Here is an 18801-nt window from a genome sequence, read left to right on the forward strand (position 1 = left end):
GAAAAACGAATTCGTCAACCACTTCAAATCGTTCCCCATCTATTTCTACCTCAGCACCAACAGCACGGGGACTCCTACGCTCTCTGCCAACTACCATGTATGTACTTCGTTTTGGCAGAGTTAATGACAAGTCCCAATCTCGCTACTTCCCTCTTAAAAGGTACGTAGGCCTCCTCCACGGCCTTACGGTTGATACCGATGATATCAATGTCGACCGCAAAACCAAGAAGCATGTGAGATTTCGTGATGGTCGTACCGTTTCTTTCCACGTTTGCTCTTCGTACTGGACCCTCAAGAGCGATGTTGAACAGTAAGTTGGAGAGCGTATCCCCCTGCTTCAGTCCATCCAACGTTACGAACGCGGCTGATGTTTCGCCAGCTATCCGCACGCACGATTTTGATCCCTCCAGCATCATACGACTCAGCTTAATTAGTTTCTTAGGGAAACCGTGTTCCAGCATGATCTGCCACAGCTCGTTTCTTTTCACTGAGTCGTATGCCGCCCTGGAATCCACAAACAGATAATGAGTCGGTAAGTTGTACTCCCGGAACTTATCGAGGATCTGTCGCAGGGTGGAGATTTGATCCGTCGTGAAACGCCCCTGTCGAAAACCAGCCTGGTATTCGCCAACAAAGGATTCCGTTAACGGTCACAATCTGAAGAACAGGATACGGGAGAGCACTTTATATGCGGAGTTGAGCAACGTTATGCCTCGATGGTTGCCACAATCCAATCGATGGCTCTTCTTATAGATAGGGCATATGAGGCCTTCCAACCAGTCGTTCGGCATTTGTTCATCCGCCCAGATCCTTAGTATTATCTGGTGGATCGCATAGTACAGCCACTCGCTTCCCGCTTTAAGAAGTTCGGCCGGGATACCGTCCTGCCCAGCCTTGCCATTTTCCAGCTCACTAATCGCCTTTTTCACCTCCTGTGTTGGTGGCTCCACAGCTTGTTCGTCACTCATAATCGTAATCCTGTTCCTACTCTGCTCATCCGGTTCGTCACCGTTCAATAGCGCCTGAAAATGCTCCTTCCACCTGGCTGCAACCGTCGGTTTATCAGTAAGCAGGTTGCCGTCCTTGTCATTACACATGACCGACTCAGGGAAATTCCTGCTTCTGACTCTGTTGACAGTGCTATAGAATCTCCGCACGTCGTTTTTAGCATAGCTGTCCTCTGCGCTGGCGAGCACCTGCTCCTCGTATTCGTGCTTCTTCAGACGGTGGGTTCTATTTTCGGCAGCTCTGTAGCCACCCTGTACCTGTACCTCTGTAGCCACCCTGTACCTCTCTCTGTTCTGACGCGTAGCCGCAGTGAGCGTGTTCAATCAAGAGTGGAATTTGTTGAATGTATTGCGTAACACATATTAGATGTCCGTACATGAATAAATTATTACAACCACGAACAAGATTTTTTTTAAATTTCCAATATTTTTCTAATAATGTATTTTGGCACCACTGCCGCACACGAATAAGGCAATCCACGAGACAGTTGCGATCAGCTGATTTCAGTCTGCTGCTTTCAACTTATGACAGCTTTATGTATGTTCGATCGGTCTCATTGGATGTCCGGATTGGATGCAATCCGGATCCACCAGAAGCGTGAAAAACAAATGTTATCCGATCGGTAGCTCTAGTATCGCGAGTGCCAATCCTAAATACAACAATATAAAATCACTTTTGATATTATTCCCGACATTAATAGATTTCGGTTTTGGCCGTGTTTTGATTTTACAGCTTGAAAAACAGCAACAATAACAAACGTACAAGCAAAAAAAATCACAAGAAGGTTGTATGCAAAGCCACGACCGCAAGGTTGAAGTAGAATACTTCTACAAGAAAGATAACCTGGCTGCTTGCGTGTCAGTCATTTTTTCTAGTAAATAAACGTTGACCGTTCATTGGCAGTATTGTAATTTCTTTTGTCTGATATTTTGAATGAAGTTCATTGGATATTTTTAAATTCTGTGCAAATGAGAAGTTGAAGTGCTGCCGAATTGTAATATGCACATTTAATACGACATCATTAAACGGGAACGGAACAAAGGCTACGGTTATGCAGAACGCGAATGCCGGCGCGATGCGATTCGCCTTACCGTGGTGAAATGTACAGCTCTTTTTAAGGCGAAGTAGAGCTATACATTTCAACAGATTTCGTCTTGCCGAATCGCATCGCGCCGTTATTTGCGTTCTGCATGACCGTAGCCAAACACTAAGCGACGCAAATACGTAATAATAGTCAGAGTATGCATGTAGATGAAGATAATTAACTTTGGATTATAGCGCAAAACGAGAAAATATTAACTCTTCAAATAATCATTTGTGGTCTTCAAATTTCAGTTGTTCAATTTAATATCCGATGAAATGTTTGTTTATTATCTGATGAAGCTCTTATATAGGCCAAATGATGCATTCCCAATTTACTAGGTCCATAACTTTGCCGACCGTGCTTGGGAAAGCGCGGTATAACGACCAATCAGAGGTCGAATTTTGTGTTTTGACAAGGCTTAAGAGTTTTCAATAGTACAATAGTTCGAAAGATAAAATTGCAATTTCATGCATTTGGTAGGAATCTTAGAAGATTTTCTAATCGATTGCTGCAAAAACGATGGAAATCCATCGAAAACTAACCGATTTATTAGCATTTGAAATTTTTCTCACTTTTTTCAGTTTTAGATTTTCATTTTACATCCCTATTTTACATCCCTATCCCTAAGGACAATTGTTCAATTTATCATTGATAGTGAGGACTAAGGCGCACGGTCAACACAATGAGAAAGGTGTTTGCACATTGAAAACTAGACACGGCTTTACTGGAGAAAGTGTTGGCAAATGCATCTACCGCTTATACCACCGCTATCATACGAAAGCGCGTCGTTTCATGTGGGGAATATCAACAACGAAAAATGACGCGCGTCTAAGCATAACCCGAACTGTTTCGCCGTGCTGCTCCCATTTACCTTTACATCGGCCTCAGGGAAGTACCGGCTGCATCTGCATCTACCGCTGAGGCTGTCACTATACTGCTATTGGTACCAAAAGCTATTAACTCTTCAAATAAGTGTGTTATTTGTTCTAAAAAGAACAATTGTTCAATTCAAAATCGGATTTACGCAATCGCATCTCTGTAATATTGCCGACAATAATATTCTTCTGAACAAACTGATACAACTTTCCCATTAGGCCTCTGCCATAATAGACGCGAAAAGCGACGCGAACCGATTCGCTCAGCTGTAGGTTAATGTACAGCCATCAGTAGAGTTGTACATCAACCTACGGCCGAGCGAATCGGTTCGCGCCGCTTTTCGCGTCTACTATGGCAGAGGCCTTAGAGAAAGTTGCTGGCTGATGTATTCACTCCATGCAAGCCTGCTGCCGATGCTTCCCGCTACCACACTGAAACAGCATTTTAGTGAAGGGAGTGTCGTTGCATCATCTGACCCTGCTACTATCGATGCTAATATACCCGCTGCAACAGCTACGCTATGCATAGCCATGCCACAGTTGTGGCCGCTATACGCTGGCCCAACTGCTGAGCACCTGCAACGCTATCCGTAGCCATGCCACAGTTGTGGCCGCCATTGGTATCCGCTGTACCTGCATCTGCTGGCCCTGCTGCTATCGATGGTGAGATCCGCTAAAACTGCTACGCTTATTCGCAGCCATGCCACAGTTGTGGCCGCTATCCGCTATCGATGGTACCCACTGCTCGCTCCCGCTGCTGCTAAGGGAGGACTGCTGTCGTCGCTGTTCAGAACTACTATGAGCGGCTTCGACTAAAACAGGCACTTATATAGGGATGAAAATAGGAATGAATTATTTTTCGTACGTGGTAGAATGATATAACTTGAAAAATATGTGTGACTTCATTCTGGTTCAGAGCGATCATTTGATAAGCTCCACCTCTTTTTTCAGTTTCTAAAGTTTTTCCTCAGTTTCGTAGCACGGATGCACAAAAATGATTTCTTGTGAACATTCTGTCGAGCCGGACCGATAGCACTCTCATTGAAGCAACAAAATAACATGTTTTGTGTCGTGTTGTGCAGCTTGGTTGAAGAAAATGTTCCCGTCCCCATGTCGCATGTAAGCAGATTATTGCGTTCTGTAGACAGTAGATAGTGTATCCAGCGAATAAACACCGATGGTGCTCTCACACACGCAACGGTTTCAACCCGTATCTTATTGCGGTTTGTAACATCAAGCGATTTCGTTTGCTCGCTGTTGCGTGTTGCATCATGTTGCAACTTAGCAGCTGGGAGACGACGAAATTCTGTTTATGCTGATTGATTGAATCGACTTCATATTAGCTCTGCATAGTCAAACTAACTGCTTTTGTGAATGCGTACTAACAGGGCAGTTAATTATTCAATGTCGGTTATGCTGATCGCAGCCTTTGCGCTGCCCCTACAGTGGGGGGTTTACTAATTAAAGTGAAAATTAGACAACTACAACAGAATTTGATTGCATCCCGCACAGAATGTCTGCTTGTGTTGATACCAGAAAATTATTAACCTTCAATTATTTTTTTATTTGCCTTGAAAAAAGCATGTTGCGGTTCAAAATCGGTTGCTAATTACAACCTTTGAGCTGTCTAACATTGGGGGAATTAAGATACACGGACAACATGCACTGTGGAAGCTATTTCACATTCAGTTAATTAGACGACTGCGACATATTTAAATTGTTAGGATGCAACACAGAATGCTTGCTTGCGTTGACAAAAATTATTAACTTTCAATGACTTGTTTATTTGCCTTCAAAAAGGCATTTTGATTTCGAAAATTGGATTTCCTGTTGGCAATCTTCATGCTGCCCCAACACGGGGAGAATAATGGCTGTCTGGCGACACACGCTGAGAAAAACCGCGCTGCTCCTGAGACGTGGTGACCAACCACAGGGCTAGTGCTGCTGCTAAGGAAGGACGACTGTTGTTGTCGCTGTACACGCTGAGAAAAACCGCGCTGCTCCTGAGACGTGGTGACCAACCACAGAGCTAGTGCTGCTGCTAAGGAAGGACGACTGCTGTTGTCGCTGTCTAGAACTATTATGAGCGGCTCCGGCTGAAACAGGCTCTTATATAGGTCAAATAGCATGTTTTCAATTGCAAGGTATATGATCCTGTCGACCGTGCTTGGGAAGCAATCATATAACGACCAATCAGAGGTCGAATTTTTCGTTTTGACAAGGCTTGACTATTTTCAATAGTACAATAGTGTGAATAATAAAATTAGAAATATCTTATTTCGAGAAGAATCTTAGAAGATTTTTCAATCTATTGCTGCAAGAACGAAGGAAATCCATCGAATACTAACCGATTTATTAGCATTTGAAATTGGACATATTTTTCACTTTTTTCGGTTTTAGATTTTCATTTCACATCCCTATGTAGCCGAACTTCCTGAGAGAAGTATTCTACTTCAAAACGTCACCCGTGGATTGCCTTATTAAAGCAAGCTTTAGAAAGGTATGGTGGGTGATGGTAAATTCGTTTTTGCGGCGCAGCTACACTCGTGTTGCACTTTTTATCTTTGTAACTCCGGGAACGGTGTAGTAGCGTTGCGAAAACGAATTCATAAGTGTCAATGAGCCAACCCGGTGGCATTGGTCTTGTTTCCTGAAGCTGCCGTGAAGTCTTGGCGCTAGTCTCATTTATGTTTTTGAAGGTTTGTTCACACCGTTCACACAGCAGTGTGAGCGTGACGAGCGAAGCATAATATATGTTGTACAGAGTTATGCGCTTAAATCAATTTAAATATTAAAAAATAGCTTGACTTAGCTTCGTAAATGTTTAAAACTGGCATTGATACGCATTCTCTTTTACACATACATTGAGATGGTATTCCTTAAGTCATCGCACGTTTGTCAGCTACCTACCATTCGCAATCGGCAAGTACAAACGTTGTGTACATTCTATAACAATGCAACGCATTTATTTTTTGTTTTATCAAGTAAACCACTCGACGTTATGTGTACATAATAAATATATCATCCGAAAACAACACGTAAGTACACTGCTGCTGAACACCGACGCTGTGTGCACGTATGAACAACGCTTTTTTTCTTGTTTCGATGAATCAGCTGTCAAATTGCATGTAAAATTGATCCAGTGATCCAGCTATACTGGCTTCACTTGTTTCGTACGCAAACGTCAGTGATGCCACGGGGTTGCAAGAGCACTTTAATGCACACGTCTTTGTTGTTGCACTTTCAAACTGTGCAGTGCATTTTGGTGAGAAGTGCGCAATATTTAGGGCAGAATAAGCACTCACTCAGAATCTGGGGCTTATTACGGGAGTCACTTCACGGTGAAGTGACAACCGTAATAGGCACGAAGAAAGTGATTCCCATTTGATTTGCACGCGTCTGTTTTCACCGTGAGATTTTTGACGTAGGACTACGTCTTTGTTTTCTCTACTAGATTACACTTTGTGAAAATGAAAATGAAACTGGCAAATGTTGCGTCAGATTTCAAACGGTTATAGCAAGCGAACGACTTGATGCATCTTAGTCATTTATATTTCGGTGGATAGATAAAATGTGTAACAATTTTTTGATATTATGTTCAACATTGTTGCTTTACTGCTTAATGGTGGAAAAAGGTGAAAAGTTCCAAGGTCAAGCTTTCCCATACATTTCCCTTGTTCTTGGCTTGCTTCCCAAGCACAGATAACAATAACATGGACGAAGTAAATTCCACTGCCTACATATTTTGACTCAACAAAGTGTTTTGGTTTGTTTGTCTTTGTCTAAGCTGCGTGGCCACGCCTTAATGGTAAAAATCTACGCTGAACTCGATACAAAAGACTGCGTGTGGAAAATTCAGCTTCAGTTTAGTTTGTTCCACAATAGCGAGTGCAGTGCAGCCGTTAAAGCTTTGCGACATTGAGAAACGAGAGCTGCATACGAGTCAACTTCCAGGCACCGCGGAGCATGTTACCTGTATTCTGCACACGGCAGCAATAATAACCATTGTACGCTGCAGGATATTTTGCTGGCACAGCTGCTGGAAGGCACAGCGGAAGGCTAATTTTATATTTTATCGTTGCTACCGGTGGTGGTGTGATTATCAGCATTCTGTAGCATACATTTCGAGCTGAAGGTTATCGAATCGGTTCTTTTTAGAACTATAAATGCTTGAAGATAAGAGTTACGAGAATTTTCACAACTACTCCTAGTATGAAATGTCCATCTATTTCTCAATAATTATTTTTATAATAACGACCAGGGCGCACCAAAGATAAACGGTAGTGTTGCCTATGAATAGTTTATCACAACAAGACATAACCCTCATTTCAAGAATTTTCACTGCTAAATTGAGTGATTTTCCGGTTTAATTGTTTGTTTGTGTTCACTCGAACACCGTTATCAGTCAAACATAAGAAACGAAAATTAGTTAATCTAAGAACCAGAGTGATTTTCGCAGCGGGAAAGCAAAAACTTTCTTTTGATGCTTATGAAAATCACTCAGTAGTATTGAAGATGTATTGGTTTGTTTCTCTTTCTTTCTATAAGCTACGTGGCCACGCCTTAATGGTAAAAATCGACGCTGAACTCGATACAAAAGATTGTGTGTGGAAAATTCAGCTTCATTTAGTTTGTTCCACAATAGCGAGTGCGGTGCAGCTGTTAAAGCTTTGCGACATTGAGAAACGAGAGCTGCATACGAGTCAACTTCCAGGCACCGCGGAGCATGTTACCTGTATTCTGCACACGGCAGCAATTATAACCATTGTACGCTGCAGGATATTTTGCTGGCACAGCTGCTGGAGGGCACAGCGGAGAGCAAATTTTATACGCGGCCAACAAAATAATCGATGCTACCGGTGGTGGTGTGATCATCAGCATTCTGTAGCTACATTTCGAGCTGAAGATTATGAAATCGGTTCTTTTCAGAACTATAAGATGATGAAGATAAGAGTTATGAGAATTTTCACAACTACTACTAGTGTGAAATTTTTATCTATTTCTAAATAATCATTTTTACAATAACGACCAGGACGCACCAAATATAAACGGTAGTGTTACCTATGAATAGTTCATCACAACACGATATAACCCTCATTTCAAGAATTTGCACTGCTAAATTGAGTGATTTTCCGGTTTAATTGTTTGTTTGTGTTCACTCGAACACCGTTATCAGTCAAATGTTAGGAACGAAAATTAGTTAATCTAAGAACCAGAGTGATTTGCGCATCGGGAAAGCAAAACCTTTCTTTTGATGCTTATGAAAATCACTCAGTAGTATCGAAGATGTTTTGGTTTGTTCCTCTTTCTCGAAGCTACGTAGCCACGCCTTAATTGCAAAAATCTGCTCTGAACTCGATACAAAAGACTGCGTGTAGAAAATTCAGCTTCAGTTTAGTTTGTTACACATAAGCGAGAGCAGTGCAGCTGTTAAAGGTACGCGACATTGAGAAACGAGAGCTGCATACGAGTCAACTCAAAATATTCATGGTGCGATTATCAGCGTTCTGTAGCACGAATTTTTAACTGAATATTATGGAATCGGTTCTTTTCAGAACTATAGATGCTTGAAGATAAGAGTTATGAGAATTTTCGCAACTACTACTAGTGTAAAATTTTCATGTATTCATCAATCGTTAGTTTTAAAATAACGACTATCAAAAATAAACGGTAGTGTTACCTATGAACAGTTAAGCGCAGCATATAATAATATTTAGTTTAGCATATATTAAATATTTAGTCCAACGTCACCATTTCATACAACCCCTAGGGCTGTATACCTTGTAGTATTTCACTTCGTTCTCACCGTGAGGTGACATCCGTAACAAGCCCCTTCCGTAATCAAATATGTAACATATAGGGCAATAATTCAGTGTTAGTGTAGCAAAATACGCTCAAATCGTGAAACAAAGTTTTAAAATTAAATGCACTTTCCCGTGCGTGTAAAAATTATTAACAAACCAGTTTTCAAATATATTGCGCATTTGTATCTACAGCACCGTATATAGCAAATTCTTATGTATATTTCCCTATCCGCCAATTTAATTTTTTCGCTCGTTTTGGTGGCTCGTCAAAGTTATTCCGGCGAAAACTAGCCAGAAAATGTTAATGGTTTTTATGTGCAGTATTGTGACGCAAAACGCATCAGTGTGTCATGTACATAATGGTCATTTGAGTCAGTTTTGCGTTTTAAATCGAAAGGAATCTTGCGTGCGTGAATCTTGTTTCTATTTATCTCCTATCTGATGCTTTTTATTGCTGCCTCAATTTGTATTAGAAAATTTACAATAGATTAAGTAAATTTGGTTGCACATTTCACCGCGAGCAGTGGACACGTTCAAATGGTAAAAATGATTGATTTTGTTGGGATAGTTTTTGCCATTTTGGTTGCTGCCGGTGGAATTTTCGGATACGTGAAAGCAGGTACCTTGCGATGTATATTTTTGAAATTTTGATTATGACCGTCCAGTTTACGCTAGGTTCTGTTCCATCTTTGATTGCGGGAGTTGCGTTTGGAGTTTTACTTGGAGTGGGGGCGTATCTCAATTCGACCGAAAATCCAATTCCATTGATTCAAATTATCATTTTGGTCCTTTTGGGCGCTATGATGGGCTTCCGGTGGATTCGTGGTGGAAAATAATGCCTGCAGGATTGATAACCGTATTGAGCGTAGCTGTACTCGTCTGGACCTGTGTTATGTATCGAAACTATTTACCGTTTGCCACGAAACCGTCGACTTCGGATACAGACAGCAAGGTAGAAAGTGTTACCATGATGCAGTGATCTCATACTTTTGTAATAAGGGCCCTATTACAAAAGTCGATTAGACTCGACTCGATCATTTATTTTAAACGAGACGATTTGCTTATCGGAGCTTTTGTAATAGGACTAAAAAAAATCAATTTTGAAGAACTTTACTTTTCTTATATATACAAATAAAATTAGTTTTTAAAGTCTTATTGAAAAATCATGATATACAACAAGATTTTCTTTTTTTCATGTTATAAAGTAACACAATCAAAAGTTTTATTAGTAACGAATGATGAGCTAATACATAGTTCCACTTTTAAAGACATTGAACTTTATTCGTCTCGCGGTCGTTCTACTCATTGTTTTTTACTCGAGAATAAAATTTTACTAAGCCGATTGGTGGAATTTCATAAACGATGTCACATCCCAGATGTTTCTATCAACTGTTTGTCCAGAACAAGTGTGGACTGACTTCTAGGCTCATTTTATTGAGAAAATCAAGTGGGCTTTTTCGGAAATCTTGAATATGACTGTTGTGTATTATTCTTTATATATTTTTAATAATATTTTATTGAAACTGAATCAGACAAATTAGTACCCTTTAATCATTGTTGCCAAATCCCAATTTTGCTTGACAAAGCAGTCTGGTTCTTCCTGCACTCCTTCGGCAGTACAAAAGACTTGCGAAAACTTAGGATCGCTACGGCAGTCGCGATACCACAGTACTTCCATTACACTCTTGGTGAGATCTGCAGCCTTTTGCTTATTCAAAGTGGCAAAGGCAGTTGGATTTTCCGAATACTCACGAAATAGTGGTAGGGCAAGGTGTGTTCCGAAACCAGTAGCAATCACATTACTAGTGTATGCGCGGCCACGAAGATTAACGTGCCCGAGGAAAGGTTCCCCGTCCTGCATTCCTCCAACAACCATGTCCAAATAGAGAGGCTTGAAATCACATCGCCGATTATACATTACTCTGGTAAGCCAGTTGTACAGTGACTTGGGCTTCAGCTCATTTTTATCTGCCAGGCACATGTCATCGACGCTGAAATAAAGTAAGCCGTCTTAATCATTCTATAAGTAATTTACCTGAAATAAACTTACACTTTCTGATCAATATATCGTTTAATAAACTGAAAATCGGCAAAATCACCCCCGATCCCTAGAATGGTTTTATCGTTAATCTTATGAACCCGATCCACATCATGAAAGCGGGCCATAGAGCCGTAGGAAATCAGTTTGTCGGCCGCAATTACTACACCGTCAGCGAATTTGAGACCAACTACAGACGATCCCGTGTTGATTGGATTACTGTGACGGAAACAAATGACGAGTTCTTAGCAAGTTGTAAATACAAATTGGAGATTACTCACTAGGAATGTTGAGTTCCGTATTCACCGGGTGTTTCCGGCACTGCCGCAATGGAGCTATTACCGACACTTGCTCCCGGAAAATTATAGAAAGCACCGGGGCTTGGTCCGTTGCTCCAGAATGGTCCAGCATTCATCGATGATACAGGATACATTTTGCCTTTGGGTATACTTGTAAAGGACAATATTATTTAGAATTTATACTCTTTATACAGATTGATTCGGCGTATAACCAAAGCAAGTTTCGGTGTGCAGCAACAAGCAATGAGTTTACAATTTTGAGGTAAAGCTACCTAGCGTTTTTTGACAATTGAGGTTTTAGTACACTCCAACAAAAAATTGGTAGAAAAAGTTGTTACCGACAGCGACCGACAAAATCGTCCGTCTGAAAATGTGAAATGGAACCGGTAGCAAATCGAATTGTTTCGCTAAATCAATCATCTGGAAGAGCTGCATTTTCTAAGCGAAACATGATTTTTAAAATTCTTTGTCGTTATCCTTCGGTTTTTGAATCACGAATTAAAACTGCTCGAAATCGCTAGAATGAGTTCGCCCATGTACCAACTATCATTTAAGCGATTTTTATTCTTCATTTAAAATCGTCCAATGATTCAAAATTTTTGAAAAACTTGTTTTGCTCAGAAAATTACACTCTGTTAGCTGATATATAAAAATCAGGAATCCGTGAATAGCTTAACTGCCCAATTCAGAAAACCCAAGTGGCGTGACATTACCCCGTGAGGCGAGATTGACAAAGAAATGAAAATAAGAATAATACACGTGAAATGTGGGAGTTTTCAAACTCAAAAAAGTCTCAGAACTTGGCATCAGCAATTTTTTTTCAATATCGACAAATATGCTTTTCATCATCAGTCGAAAAAGTGAAACTTTGACCGCTTTGAGGAACTACTTCCCTAAGTTCGATTGAGGTGAAAATTTGTAATTTTTTGAGAAGACGAAACTTTTGAGCTGTACCGCTAAATGAAACTCAAATTTTTCCCTATCGTTCCATTGGCCACTACTCGAAAACTTGTAAGTCCCAGAGGTTCGATTTTAATAAACAATTCTTCTTGTTACTGAACAATAAATCCGATATACATTATCATTAGAGCAAACGATTCATAAACCTTTCTCATTTTCGTGAAATCATTTCACCGTTTAAAATGATCGTGATATAATTTCACGCGAAACGTCGCTTATTCCGTTTTCACTTCAGTGATATGACACTCATAATAATTCAGATTTCATTTTGTGACGGTTTTCTCACTTAGGTGAGTCCCACATCACATACATAAGACATACTTAACACTCAGGAAGAAATCATCCAAAAATGTCGGTACAAAATGAACTACTCGAATGGTACCACACTCTGAATAAAATTACTGTTCGAGTTGTTTTTGAAGACAGTGTACCTGCGCAGCCCTGCATCTGTCTCGTTCCTACTCGAAAAATGCTGCATTAATCTTGTAAATAACTTTTTGACATTTCCTTATGGAATTTTCTTTGGGGCTCGATAAAACCGAGAAGAAGAGAATTCATTTTGTTCATTATTTGTCGAGCAGTTGGACAGGACGAGGTACGGAGTACTATGGGGCAACGTGTACCAGAAAAAAAACACCAGTGTTACGTATGTCTTATGTATGTGAGCAAACATTACATCGAAACTAGTGTGAACTTGATCTTCGCCAACAACACAGCCTGTACTGTGTAATTTGCGTAATATAAAGATAAAGAAGATCACTATGCGAAAGTAATTATATCAAATTAGGTAATACAATCGTCGTTCGCTAACTGCAACATGTTTACATTGCAGTTATCGAATGCCGTTCGATAACTGCAACACCTGACACATGCCAAAATTTAGAGGGGGGTCCGTCACTACCATTTTTGTTTTCAATGATGTCGAAATGTTTTTTTTAATAAAATAGTAGAATACTTAAATAGGCAAGCTTTTCGATTAATCAATTTGATATTCATATTTCCGCATCATAATTTATTGCGTTTTAGTAACTACTTTACATAATCAATATGTAGGCGAAAATAAAGTTCATCTCTACAATAGACCAGTTTACGAGACTAACTCAATTCATAAATGAAATTTTGACAGGAAGTTCGGAATCGCTGACATAACGCACGTAAAAGCAACATAAATATCAGCAGGATCCGTGTCAGTTCGTAAAATGGTCTATTTAACGCTAAAAAAGGTTACAAAATATTGCTTGTGATCTACTATGCACTGCCTCACTGAGCAGTGAAAATTAGCCAAACAATGCACAAGGGATATTAATTGATGTAAACTCTCTCTCTCCATCCCCACGACGAAATGTAAACTTAAAAACTATTTTCGATGTACAATCTATTGTATATTTTTCATTTTTCAACACATTGTGAAGTGTTCTAATAATTTTTTTTTGTATAGTTGTGGAAAATATCGACAAGGAGTATTATCTCAATTGTGGTTAGGATATTTTGCATTGTTAGGCTTGAAAATTGTCTGAGCAAAGGCAAACATAAACAAACAAAGCTGCTGCCAGGGATGCCACATGTACAGATTAATCTGTATTTTACAGATTTTTGGCCGAAAAAACGGTACAGAATCTGTATATACAGATATACAGATTTTCGTCGAAAAGTACAGATTTACAGATTTTTCGAAATTGACATGAATTTTCAAAAACAATCCAATTTTTTTTCATTACATATTGAGCAAATTGAACATATTTTCAACTCCTCACACGTTTTAAGCTGAAAATTTGGTTTATGTACCATAAAAACTTAAAAAATAAAAATAGTTCTTTGTGTTTAAACAACACAGATTTTTTTTACAGATATTTTTGTTCCAGATACAGATGTTCAGATTTTTCCAAGGGGAAACACAAATTTAAATGTGGCAACCCTGGCTGCTGCTGTTAATAGTTATTCTACATTCAGTGGGATTGAATGTAATTGCTGCGAATTTTGTAAGGTAAGTGCAAAAACGTTCTTTCCTAACATTTCTTCATGTTGATCAACTCACACCGAATAGCTCACAGATGGGCCATGGATCAACGAAGCCAAAACAAGGCAAAACGGAAGCTTCCCAGTCTTATGCTGGAGAAAAAGCTTCAGATCGCGGAGGAGGCGGAAACTGGAGAGTGCTCGTTCGAGTCGATCGCGAGAGCTCATGGAGTTTCAACATCGTCTGTAAGCAGATACGTAAAGAAGAAAAATGCCATTCAATCCATGGTTGAACAATATAGAGAACATGGCATTGTGGACAGAAAAACATTAAAAGAACCGTCATATCCATTCCTTGAAGAGGCGCTGTACTTATGGCTCATTCAACAAAGACATGATAACATAATTGTTACCACGGATATTATTAAGGCTAAAGCTGAGATGTTATTTTCAATGTTTGAATCCCGGACCCAAATTGTTGATAAAACTTTCGTACCTAGTGATGGGTGGGTACGTCGGTTTAAGCAAAGGTATGGTCTGCGGGTATCCCGAGTAACAGGCGAAAAAGCCTCCGCGGATCTAGCTGCATATGAGAAATGCAAAGTAGCTTTAATGGCCAGGATTTTGGAAATGGGTCTCCAAAAGTGTCAAGTATGCAATGCGGATGAATCCGCTTTATTTACAAATATGATGGTGTCTCGCAGCATCATTCTATGGGACGAAAAGTTGGCATTTGGGAGAAAGTTAAATAAAACCCGATTCACGTTCATGCCGTGTTCGAATATAGATGGTTCTATGAAGATGAAATTAATGTTCATTGGAACCGCTGCAAAGCCAAGAGATTTTCCCGATAAATTCGCAGCTACTTTGCCAGTTTCGTACCACTCTTCCAAGAAAGCATGGATGACTCATAAACTGTTCAAAAATTGGTTTCATGATGAGTTCGTTCCTGCTGTTCGTGAGTTTTCTGCACAGCGTAACATAGAACCTAAAGCGCTATTAGTCCTCGATAACTGTACAGCCCACCACCAAGGTAATACCAATCTCATCAGTGACGATGGTAGAATTCAGGTCTTCAGGTCAATCAGTAATCAACGCTATCAAGATTCGTTACAAACGCAAACTGATGATGTATCTGGTGATCGAAAACGAAGATGTGCCCTTGGAAGAAAGACTCAAGTCTGTTTCTTTACGGAAAAGCATTGAATGGCTAGCGGAATCATGGGACGAAATAAGCAGTTCCACTATCGAACAGTCATGGAAGAAGATAATCGATGAATTTCCAGGATGTAATTAGAATCCCTGCGCAATGGACATCGAGGAAGATAACTGCTGGAGTGATATACCTAGACTTATCCATTCGCTCGATATGCTTGCTGGTACACAAGCTTCGGAAGAGCAAATGCGTGACTGGATGCAGGATAATGTTCGAGATTGCACTGGAAATTCAGTTTGGACGACCAGTGAAGCTTTTACTTTGAATCAAAATGATGCTTTAAACCAAATCGAAGAAGAATGGCTCGACACTGAAAATACACCTGTCTGCTATTGCTACTAATGCTTGCGAGGAAATTCCAGATTTCCCCACAGTGTGAAAATCACTTGACATAGTGCTCAAGAACGTGGAAAATAACCCGGCCGATGTTTGTAAACTTAAAAACCTGCGTTCGAAGCTGGTGGAAGCTGAATGGAACAGACGTTATATGTAATTCTAATTTTTGCTATGTAATTCAGTAATTTAAAACTGTTCTTTGTTCTGATTATTAGTAATATTATACGAATAAATCCGATACGCTACTGTATATTTCTACGTGCGTAGAATACATAAACTTACATATCACGAAATATTTATCCAAGTATTCGCATAAAGCAGAAATCAACTTAAAACCGATATGAAAGAATTATTGAATGATATCTAGAAATTATTATCTAAGAAGCCTCTCTTTGGACCGATTTTTCTCATTAGGACCGATTCTCTTATAACAACTACGGAAAGAGAACCACATAACATGGTGATTTTGCTTCATTGAATAATAGTGGAGATCTATAATCTTCCATCGAGAATAAAAAAACAAAGAAAAAAACGAAATCGAAAAAAAATCGAGAGAAATGAAAAAGTGCTTTTGAAATGTTTCTAGAGATTGAACAATTTTGATTTTCGAATGCATTGAGAATCCCCCCGCGAGATCTGTCATCTCAATGACAAATATGACTTTGACATCAGATTTGACGGATTGCGGTCCGATAACTGCAAAGTTGTTGCAGTTATCGGTCTTGCAGTCAAAAAGCGTTGCAGTTAAAAGTCTTGCAGTTATCGAACGGCGACTGTATTAATTCGGTCCTAAAGTTTCTGATTTTTATATATCAGCTGAAACAGTGCAATTTTCTGAGCAAAACGTGATTTTTTAACATGTTTATCGTTGTTATTCGATTTTTAAATGAAGAATAAAAAACTTCTCGGAATGCCATATACATGGGCGAAATGTCATTTAAGACATTTCGAGCAGTTTTTATTCTACATTTAAAAACCGCAGGAAAACGATAAACATTTTTCAAAAATCACGTTTTGCTCATAAAATGCGACTTTTTTTCGATAACTGCTATGTAAACCGAGGAAGTGTGCTATGAGTTATAACATCGAGTACAACATAGAGACGCCAAATCTAATGTTTTTGCTCTTTTCTGTTTTCTTGCTTGATACGGAAATCTCGCCATTCCTTTTATTTTCGAACGAAGAGCCCATACCTAAATTATGAAGAGGTTTTTATTTATATTACATCATTTTTTTGAATAATAAAAAACAGATCCACTGTGTCTACCGCGTCTACTTAAGTAGCGCAAGGGCTAAGCCCCAACCGAAACCAGAGCTGCCAGATTTTATTTTGAAAAATCTGCAACATGTAAAAAATCTGTATTTTGTTCGTGTGCCTAAAAGTTCTCGGGGTTGAGGAAAATAGACTTGGAATCCGACTTTAAACCTCGCCTCAAACCGTAAAGGTTGGGTAAAAAAAGAAAGAAAACTCAGGTCTATAACCGTGTTTTTTTTCCTAAGAAAGCGATCGAATCAGGTATTTGTGTTCCAAAGTTTTTCCGCTTAGCCAAATGTCGGATGTCCAGAAGAAATCAAACATAAGCAATTTCTCGCCTAATTAAATGCCGGTCGGCCAGCAGAAGTCGAACAGAAGTAAAAAAGGGCAAAAGAAGAGCATTGGTTGTCGTCAACGCAAATACAATAAAAATACTATCAGCTGCAAATATTCCACGTCAACGCAAATACAATAAAAATACTATCAGCTGCAAATATTCCACGTTGGATGAAGAAACAGATTTCATAGCCGCAGGTATGTTCGAGAGAACGCAACTTGGATGCAATCCGAATCGAAAAAGTGTGAAAAACAAACCGATCGGACATCGGTTGCTCTAGTATTGCAAGTGGAAATCCTTTAAACAACAATAAAATATTGCTTGAGACTTTTTTTCCGACACTAAATGATTTCATGTTCGGTTATATTTTGGTTTTGCCATTTGAAAAACAACAGCAATAACAAACGTACAAGTAGTGAAATGTCACACGTGCATTGCCTTATGCGATTCGGCCAGTTTGGCGACTATGTGGGAAACGCATTCGAAAAACCGAAAACTGACGTTCGGATGAAATGATTGTGAGGCAGAGCTACCTTTTTTAGTTTTAACATTTTGCGAAACATAAAAAATTCAAATCAAAACTTTAAAAAATCGATTGCGGAAATCCTGTACAAATCTGTATTGAAAATCAAAATTCATGTATGAATTCTGTATCGTGGTCAAAAAATCTGCATAATACAGAAAAATCTGTATACTTGGCAGCCCTGACCGAAACAGCAAAACAATGAAAACAATCCAACCAAATTGACGTTTTTGTATCAGGTTTGACGTTTCTGTATCTTGTGACATATGTTTTTTAATTGTGTGCGCCTCAGAAGGCATTATAACTGTTTACTTTTATTACAAGGTAATTATTAATGAACATGTGGTGTCGTTTATTGGCCGTGGCGGATTTCTGGCCAGTAATGAAACTGAACTGTACCAAAAACATCATATCAAGAAGACTGGGAACTCTGCCTGAGACTGAGCGACAGTTTTGGCAGCGCAGTCTTACAAGTAAAAGTGGAACTGAGGCATGCTAGTGTGTGTGCTGGCGATGCGAATGCAAGCCGATCGCACAGGTTGGACCACCACATACGCCCACTCTGTCTTCGCAGCGATGCAAACTTCCACCTTTAATAGATGGAGTCCGCTGTTTGATTTGACACTTGTCATTTATATGGGATCGATCCAGAGATGCCAGTCTTCTTGATATGATGTTTTTGACTGTACCCAAAAAATGAGTAATGTCGTACTCAAATTTTGAGTAATAATGACTCATTTTAAAGACGCCTAGTGTTACTCAGTTTTGAGTATTTGTGGAGTTACTCAATTTAAGGGTTGTTCCACTTTTTACGAAAATGCGTCAAATGTTACTCATTTTAAAGTTATTATTTACGAGCGTTAATTCGATGTTTTACTCTGTCAAATGTACGTGTGCAACAGGGAAGCCAGATAGGTAGATTTCTGCAAAACGCAGATTTGTATTTCATTGTTGATGTTTCCAAATTGTTTCAGATTTCTCGTGTTTACGTTATTTTCTCACCATAATAGTATGATTTCAATCTTGTTTCGGTTCGTTTTTTTGACAGACTGATGATTTAATATAGTGACAGAAAGGGCTTTGAACGATAAATAAAATGTGCAGTCAAGA

At 39.3% G+C, this 18801-nt stretch overlaps 1 protein-coding gene and 1 pseudogene across 1 annotated transcript; one reads left to right on the top strand and one right to left on the bottom strand.

Annotated features, from left to right (window-relative positions):
• The first annotated feature begins 8821 nt into the window (after positions 1 to 8821).
• Positions 8822 to 9934, top strand: LOC129725186 (transmembrane protein 14 homolog; annotated as a pseudogene).
• A 323-nt stretch (positions 9935 to 10257) lies between these two features.
• LOC129725185 (proteasome subunit beta type-4) lies at positions 10258 to 11376 on the bottom strand. The gene is made up of 3 exons (XM_055680711.1): positions 11091 to 11376; positions 10822 to 11028; positions 10258 to 10762 (listed from the first exon to the last, which is right to left on the bottom strand). The coding sequence occupies exons 1-3, from the start codon at positions 11240 to 11242 to the stop codon at positions 10309 to 10311; spliced, it is 813 nt and encodes a 270-aa protein (XP_055536686.1). The 5' UTR covers positions 11243 to 11376; the 3' UTR covers positions 10258 to 10308.
• Between the last annotated feature and the right edge of the window lie 7425 nt (positions 11377 to 18801).

The sequence above is a fragment of the Wyeomyia smithii genome, chromosome 2 (genome assembly GCF_029784165.1).
Source record: "Wyeomyia smithii strain HCP4-BCI-WySm-NY-G18 chromosome 2, ASM2978416v1, whole genome shotgun sequence".
NCBI classification, from domain to species: domain Eukaryota; kingdom Metazoa; phylum Arthropoda; class Insecta; order Diptera; family Culicidae; genus Wyeomyia; species Wyeomyia smithii.